We start from the raw sequence: 8,744 nt of genomic DNA on the forward strand, positions 1-8,744 counted from the left end.
TTTACTGATTTAATTTCCCTTGGGTAAATTCCCAGGAATGGGATGGCTGGGTCATATGGTAGGTCTATATTCAGATTTTTGAGGTATCTCCACACTGTCCTCCATAGTGGATACAATCCCACCAACAGTGGATGAGGGTACTTTTTTCCCCACATCCTCGCCAGCATTTGTTGTTTGTTGATTTTTGTATGAAAGCCATTGTAACTGGGGTGGGGCGGAACCTCATTGTGGTTTTGATTTGCATTTTTCTAACAGCTAGTGATCCTGAACATTTTTTTATGTGTCTGCTGGCCATTTGGATTTCCTCCTTTGAAAAAATGTCTGTTTGGGGCCTACACCATGGCTCACTTGGTTAATCCTCCGCCTGTGGCGTCGGCATCCCAGATGGGTGCCAGGTTGTAGTCCCGATTGCTCCTCTTCTAGTCCAGCTCTCTGCTGTGGCCCGAGAAGGCAGTGGAAGATGGCCCAAGTCCTTGGGCCCCTGCACCCGCATGAGCGACCAGGAGGAAGCAACTGGCTCCTGGCTTTGGTGCGGTGCCAGCCATGGCAGCCATTTGGGGAGTGAACCAACGGAAGGAAGACCTTTCTCTCTGTCTCTTTCTTTCACTGTCTGTAACTCTACCTGTCAAATATATAAAAAAAAAAAAATAAAGAAAGAAAAATGTCTTTTAAGTTCTTTGCCCATCTCTTAACTAGGTTGTTTGTTTTGTTGTTGTGGAGTTTCTTGATCTCTTTGTATATTCTAGTTATTAGTCCTTTATCAGTTGCATAGTTTGCAAATAATTTCTCCCAATCTGTTGGTTGCCTTTTTACTTTCCTCACTGTTTCTCCTGCAGTATGGAAACTTCTCAATTTAATGCAATCCTATTGGTTAATTTTGGCTTTGACTGCCTGTGCTTCTGGGGTCTTTTCCAAGAGCTCTTTGCCTATCCCAATGTCTTGCAGGGTTTCTCCACTGTTCTCTAATAATTTTATGGTGTCATGTCGGAGATGTAGATCTTTAATCCATTTTGAGTGGATTAAGGTAGGGGTCTTGCTTCATACTTCTACATGTGGAAATCCAGTTTTCCCAGCACCATTTGTTGAAGAGACTGTCCTTGCTCCAGAGATTGGTGTTAACTCCTTGGTTAAATATAAGTTGGTTGTAGATGCTTGGATTGATTTCTGGTGATTCTATCCTGCTCCTTTGGTCTATCCATCTGTTTTTGTACCAGTATCAGGCTGTTTTGATTATAACTGCCTTGAAGAATATCTTGAAATCTGGAATTGTGATGCATCTGGCTTTGGTTTAGTTACATAAGATTGCTTTACCTATCCAAGGTCTCCTGTGTTTCCATATGAACTTCAGCATCATTTTTCTAGATCTGAGAAGAATGACTTTGGTATTTTGATTGGTATCACATTGAATCTATAAATTGTTTTCAAAAGAATGGACATTTTGATGATAATGACCCTTCCAATCAAAGAACATGGAAGATTTTTTCATTTTTTTGTATCTTCTATTTCTTTCTTTAATGTTGTGTAATTTTCATCATAGAGATATTTGACATCCTTGTTTCTGGTCATTTGCAACAAAATGGATGATCTGAAAAACATCATACTTAGTGAAATAAGCCAGTCCCAAAGGGACAAATTCCATATGTTCTCCCTGATCTGCAAGAATGAATAGAGCACATAAAACAAAATCTGCAGAAGTGAAATTGACACATCAAGAAGGGATGATTTGAGCTGCCCTTGTATTAACTGTCAAGGAACACTTGTATTCTTTTTATTTTTTCACTTTTTTCCCTTCTTACTATTAGTTGAAATCTTTACTTAACATAGAGTTAGTCATATGTGTATAAAGTCAATTAAGGATAGACCTCTATACTAAGCTGATCTTCTGTATATTAAGATAATCGAAAATGAATCCTGATGTGAATGGAAGAGGAGAGGGAGTGGGAAAGGGGAGGGTTGTGGGTGGGAGGGACGGTATGGGGGGGAAGCCATTGTAACCCATGAGTCGTACTTTGGAAATTTATATTCATTAAGTAAAAGATAAAAAAAAAAAAAAGGATAGACCTCAGTAAGAAACAAGAGCGGGAATAAAAGAGGGAGGAGGAAGTTTATAACTGTAAAGCTGTATAGTTCTACATACATGTTCCTAAGAACTAACTTCTAAGGGTACAGTATAAAAACTTGTCTTAGGACTCCAAATTCCATTAAGCTGAGTGACAAAAATGCCATCTAAGGTGTCAAAGTGATCACATTAAGTGTTAAAGTGAACATATAAATAGGATCAAGTGTCAGGTAATTTTTTTTTATTTTTTTTTAACTTTTAGTTAATGAATATAAATTTCCAAAGTACAGCCTATGGATTACAATGGCTTCTCCCCCATAACGTCCCTCCCACCCACAACCCTCCCCTTTCCCACTCCCTCTCCCCTTCCATTCACATCAAGATTCATTTTCGATTCTCTTTATATACAGAAGATCAGTTTAGCATACATTAAGTAAAGATTTCAACAGTTTGCTCCCACACAGAAACATAAAGTGAAAAATACTGTTTGAGTACTAGTTATAGCATTAAATCTCAATGTACAGCACACTAAGGACAAAGATCCTACATGAGGAGTAAGTGCACAGTGACTCCTGTTGTTGACTTAACAAATTGAAGTGTCAGGTAATTATAATAGAATTAAAAATAAGGGAATGCTCCAACATGGGAAACAGTCCATGCAGCAGACACATAGAATGACCATTGCTTTAAGTAACACTCTGTCCTCAGAGTCAGCCATTAAGTCTTCTTGGTCTGACTGAAAAGCCCATGAGAGCATTTCAGGCATGGAAAGCCAAGACACTGGCAAAAATATTCTACATGAAGATCTCTGTGAGTGAGATTCCCAGCAGAAAGAAGTGGCCATCAAAGAAGGATGTACTTTTCTTTGAAGGGAGGCCTTGTCTAAATACTGACGGAGTTTGTGGATTCAAAAGGCTTCCATCACATAGGCAGCTCATGTCAAGAGCCTTGGGTGGTCACTGATGTCATACATAAGAGTGTTAATTGTTAAATTAACAACAGGAGTCACTGTGCACGCACTTCCTATGCAGGACCTCTGTTCTCGATGAGTAGTATTATGAGAGTTAACTGTGATACTTGTTCTCAAACAATTTGTGTGTGTATGTGCGTGCATGTGTGTGCAAATTGTTGAAATATTTACTTAGTACAGAGTTGGCCTTCTGTGTTCAAAGTTAATTGAAAATGAATTTTAATGGAGAATGGGACTGGAAAGAGTAGAGGGAAGAGGAAGTAGGGTAGGAGTGTGGGTGGGAGGGCGGTTATGGAGGGAAGAATAACTATATTTCCTAAGTTGTAAATTTGTATTCATTAAAAAATAAATTGATTAAATAAAAAGATGACATTTGCAACAAAATGTGTGGATGTCATATTATTTGGCATATAAAAAGTCATAAATAATATGAATTGTACCCTCTACATAATAATAAGCCCTTCTTTCCTCATTTTATGATCACTGTCTTGAATTTCACTTTACATTAATTAATATCTCAACTTCCAAGAAAAATCATATGAATTTGTAGGTATATAGTATTCATATATGAAGTGAATATGGAAAAATGTTAAAAATTGTCAAATCGGCCAGCACCAAGGCTCAATAGGCTAATCCTCTGCCTGTGGTGCTTGCACACTGGGTTCTAGTCCTGGTCAGGGCACCAGATTCTGTCCCGGTCACTCCTCTTCCTGTCCAGCTCTCTGCTGTGGCCCAGGAGTGCAGTGGAGGATGGCCCAAGTCCTTGGGCCCTGCACCCACATGGGAGACCACAAGAAGCACCTGGCTCCTAGCTTCGGATCAGCGCAGTGTGCCAGTCATAGCTCGCTGGCAGCAGCAGCCATTGGGGGGTGAACCAACAGAAAAGGAAGACCTTTTTCTCTGTCTCTCTCTCACACTGTCCACTCTGCCTGTCAAAAAAAAAAAAATATGTCAAATCTCAGGATCAGCGCTGTGGCATAGCAGGTAAAGCTGCTGCCTGCAGTGCCAGAATCCCATATGGGCTCCATTTTGAGTCCCAGTCTAGGAAAGCAGTGGAAGATGACCCAAGTCCTTGGGCCCCTGCACTCGAGTGGGAGACCTGGAAGAAGCTCCTGGCTCCTGGCTTCAGATAGGCTCAGCTCCAGCCATTGCAGCCATCTGGGGAGTGATCCAGTGGAGGGAAGGCTTCTCCCTCTCTGCCTCTGCCTCTCTGTAACTCTGACTGTCAAATAAATAAATAAATATTTTTTAAATTGTCAAATCTGAAAAAATATAGCATTTTTAAATGCAAAACTAATCCATTACTGTTGGAATGAATTGCAAGGCAACTCATTACAAACAGAAACAATCCTAGGTTCAAGGGCATTGAAAATTGAATTTGTTCATAAATCCATTTTGAATCAATTTTAATGATATTTTTCTACCAGATGTTTAGAATCTCTCACACTGACAAATACATTAAACAATCTCTAGACGTTACGAATATACCCAACATGCATAGTTCAAACAAGTTCTAAGGTAAGGGTAAAAGCAAACTTCTGGTGCTATAAGAAAAGATGTGGGTATTGTCCAGTAACCCATATGTTCAATAAATATTTGCTGAAAATACCCAGTCATTTGTATGCTCAGCTCGACATTAGAGATTTAAGTGTGGAGAGTGACACAGTTTGCTCATAAAGAGACATGCGTGAAAGACTTGGATAAATAAATGTCAAATTACAACTGAAGTAAGTTTTACATTGATCAGGCCAATGGTACTAAGAAATGTCTCAGCCTGTCAAGAGAAACTGACAGTCTGGGATAATCTCAGGCAAACAACAGACACACTAAGCTCAGGACTGGTAAAATAGCCCTGGGCCACAGTGGGCTGTGCATCCAGAAGTTATGAGTACCTGGAGCTCTTATTGGTTATAAACTCAATTTTCGTGGCTGCTGTTTTTGTCTCTCTGAACATATTTAGGACTTAGATATGTGACAAAGAAGCGCCTATAGCAACTTCATCTACAAAGCAACAAGTGATCAGACTCCCTCTCTCCCTCCTTCTACCCAACCTCCAACTCTCTCCCTCTCTATGCGTGTCTGAAGTCTGTTTCCATCCGGAGTTGCCACCATCCACTCTGCACACTTCAGCGCTTCCAGAGCAACTTCACTTTAGTTACCAACTCAGACCCTTTGCTGGGTTTGGTTTGGTTTTGCACTCTCTTCTGTTTTCGCTTTGGTCTTCTCCTTTTCCAGGGTCTTTCGTTTTCCAGAAAATCAAATTACCTCTGTGCCCTGACATCCATGTCCTCCATAAGGTTGAGTTTTGATGTGTCTGTGTCTTCTCACTAGACTGCAAGAACACAGCCACATCAGAAAACACATACAGTAAGTTTGGGAAACAAAAGAGAAAGATGGATGGACAATAGACTCTTCTGTTTTGTTTTTAAGCTGGTGGCAATGCTGAGTCACATAACACAAAAGCAAGCATTTTCACTTCCCTGACTCAGTGGCGTTAAGCACAACCTCAGGCTATACAACCATCACCTCCATTCCCTTTCACCTCAGAGTAGGTCATGCAAATCATCCCACGTGTCTTTGCGGATACTGCTAAGAATGGCCCTGCGTTCGCTTCACCTGGGAGGCCCCAAGTGTGCTTCTGATGTCCCGGTTCCTGTTCATACATCACTTGTCACACACGAAGGATGACAGATGGAAGGTCCACGTCGACTGCTCCATCACCAGTGGAGGGCCACCCTCTTTCCCTGGCCATGAGGAGCCTTCCAAAGTAGAATGTGCATGAGTACAAGTGGCCTTTTCATACAATAATTCTTACTTTAAATACACAATATCGTGCTCACGCTATATAACCAGATTATTCAGATAATAACGTAGTGAATGAGGTGACCAGGGGGTGCGTGAGTCTCACTCTTCTAACCTGAAGGGCGGAATCTACCCCTGAGCAGTTTTCTCAATGCCTCCTTCATGTCCTTATTTCTCAGACTGTAGATGAGGGGATTCACGGTGGGTGGCACCACCGTGTAGAACACAGAAACCAGCAAATCCCAGAGTGAGGGATTCGAGGGCAGAGGGCGTAAATAGGCAAAAAAGCCAGAAGAGAGGAAGAGAGTCACAACTGCAAGGTGAGGCAGGCACGTGGAGAAAGCTTTGGCTCTGCCCTTCCGGGAGGGCATCTTCAGCACTGCAGAGAAGATGTGGATGTAGGAAGCGTCAATCAACACAAAGCACACAGAGTCCAGTGCTAGGCTGAGCCCTATCACCACCAATTCCCCCACGTTGCGGGAACAGGCCAGGGACAGCAGCTGTGGGACGTCACAGAAGAACTGGTGGACGTGGAGGGGTCCACACATGGGCACAGAGAACGTGGCCACCGTGTGCAGGACTGCATTGAGAGCCCCACTGACCCAGGAAGAGGACGCCATCTGCACGCAGGCTCCCTGGCTCACGATGATCTCATACCTGAGTGGGTGGCAGATGGCAACATAGCGGTCGTAGGACATGGCCGTGAGCAGAGCCACTTCTGTCGTGGCCGAGAGGAAGAAGAGGAATACCTGTGCCACGCAACCGAGGAAGGAGATGGTGTTTTGTCTCGTCAGAGAGTTTGCGACAGACTTGGGAACCGTGGCGGAGATGAGGCACATGTCCAGGAGGGACAGGTTCCTCAGGAAGAAGTACATGGGGGTGTGCAGCCGGCAGTCCACAGTGGCAAGGGTGAGGATGAGAAGGTTCCCGAGGAGAGCTGCCAGGTAAAGCACCAGAAAGAGCACAGCCTGGAGAAGCCAGAGCTCCTGGGCCCTGGGAAAGCCCAGCAGGAGGAAGGAGCTGCCAGAGGTGAGGTTGGCCATCGCTCTGGCCTTTAGCCAATGTCTCGAAAAGCAAAGTGGCAGCCTGAGACTGCCCACGGCTCCCCTGCCTTTGCTGTTAACTGCCCCTCTCCCACTCCCAGGTGCTTCTGGCAGAAAGTGTGAGGTCACCAAGCCCAACACTGGGATGCCTCCCGTGAGGTCCTCTCATCCCAGCACCCACACTGCACCTGTCACTGCTAGGGCAGCAGTGTGGCCCAAACCACACCCCCGTGGCACCGCCAAGGTTAAGGTTCTCCAGATCTGAATCCCACGGGACTTCAGACTTTGAGTGGAAATGTAGAGGAGAGAAGCCTTGGGCTCTGGAATTATCAGCCCTAAACCAATTTTTAAACAAGCATTTCCTAGTTCTGTGTCCCTGGATAGGTCATCTGAGTTTACTCCACCTTTCCCAAATAACAGCTTCCTCCATGCCTCCTGTCTTCTTAGCCCGAGTCAAGAAAAGCTGTGAAGGACTTTACAGCAGGCAGATCTCAGCAATGGACAAAACCATGTCTCTAGTACTGCCTCGGAATTCTTTCAAACTTCTGGAAGTTGTAGGCATTTTTCAATGATGCAGACTGTTCTTGCTCATAGAAAGACCTATGCTCAGTGGTCTCCCAAGCGTGGCCCTGGGTCAGCAGCACAGCATGAAGACTGAGCTGGCAAGGGGTTGGAGACGCAGCCCCTGCTGTGGGAGCACCCAGCAGGTGGGGGGAGAGGGGTGCCCCAAGCTGTGCAGAACCACGCTGCAGCTGGGTGTGACATGGGCTGAAGCTTGAGCACCTGCCTGGACTCAAGGCTGATTCCTCTCCCCCTCCTCCGGGAAGATTCTGACCACAGCAAATTCTTCACTAGCTTGAACCAAGCGTGTGCCTTTCCATTCCATTCATTCAGATAAACCAGTTACAGCAAATCCCAACAGGAACAAAGTCAGAGCTCACTGGATGGTGGTGGCCTCTGACAAGATCTCTGGGCTCACAGGACATTTCTTTGTGAGCTTCTCAGCTCTTCTGTTCTGGGTAATTCAAGGTCAGATCCCCAGGCCAGGCAAGGAGGGTGCACCAGGGAGTTCTCAGGGATCTCTTGGACCCTTCCAGAACCATGGGTGGCTCTTTCACTTTCTTCAGGGTAAAAGACTGAAGGAAGTGAGCCGCTGGCACCTTGGTTCAAGCCGGAATGAGCCACAGCACAAGACACACACCACTGGGACAGTAAATCCAAGACACCAGCCTCCCCAGCCCCACTCTGAGATGTCCTCAGATGTCAATCACTGTAAATGACATCAAGGCTAAAGCAACCCCTACCTGCCATCAGACAGAAGATGGGAGCAGCGGGGAACTTGGGTGATGAGTCCCACATCACCCCTGGCAGGGGGGGATGGGAGCACACGTGGCTTCGCTCCACAGCCCTGGGTGCCACTGTGTCTTCTCCCTGTCAGGGCCTCCAACAACCCAGTCCTGCCCCAGGAAGGTTTTGTAGATGGGAGATCCTGGTCGTGGCTTCAGCATAGCCCAGTCCTGCCTGCTGCCCCTATTTGGAGAATGAACTAGTAGCTGAAAGATCTCCCTCTCTTCTCTCTCCTTTTCTCCCTCTATCCCCTGTCTCACCCACACTGCTGTACCCTCTGGGGTGTAACATGTCCACGTCCTTTGGCTTGGCGAGGTGGCTGGGTGGGGCCTCTCCCTACATTCATGCAGGCAGCTAGGAGATGACCACAGCCATCACTGTTCACTCTCCTGGTGCCTCTGCCGGCTTCCAGGCAGCCCCGTGAACACAACGCAGACAAGGAAATAGCACAGGAGAGAGCCTCTGACTTCATGTGCCCAGGGTGTCAGGGCATGGCCAGAGTGACCCTCCCGGGATGCTGGCA

General features: G+C 45.4%; 1 protein-coding gene across 1 annotated transcript; it reads right to left on the reverse strand.

Annotated features, from left to right (window-relative positions):
- Window positions 1-5,941: 5,941 nt before the first annotated feature.
- LOC100356677 (olfactory receptor 14A16-like) lies at window positions 5,942-6,874 on the reverse strand. Its single transcript, XM_089334645.1, has one exon. The coding sequence runs from the start codon at window positions 6,872-6,874 to the stop codon at window positions 5,942-5,944; it is 933 nt and encodes a 310-aa protein (XP_089190771.1).
- Between the last annotated feature and the right edge of the window lie 1,870 nt (window positions 6,875-8,744).

The sequence above is a fragment of the Oryctolagus cuniculus genome, chromosome 6 (genome assembly GCF_051225735.1).
Source record: "Oryctolagus cuniculus isolate XC-2025 breed Fujian yellow rabbit chromosome 6, ASM5122573v1, whole genome shotgun sequence".
Lineage (NCBI taxonomy): Eukaryota > Metazoa > Chordata > Mammalia > Lagomorpha > Leporidae > Oryctolagus > Oryctolagus cuniculus.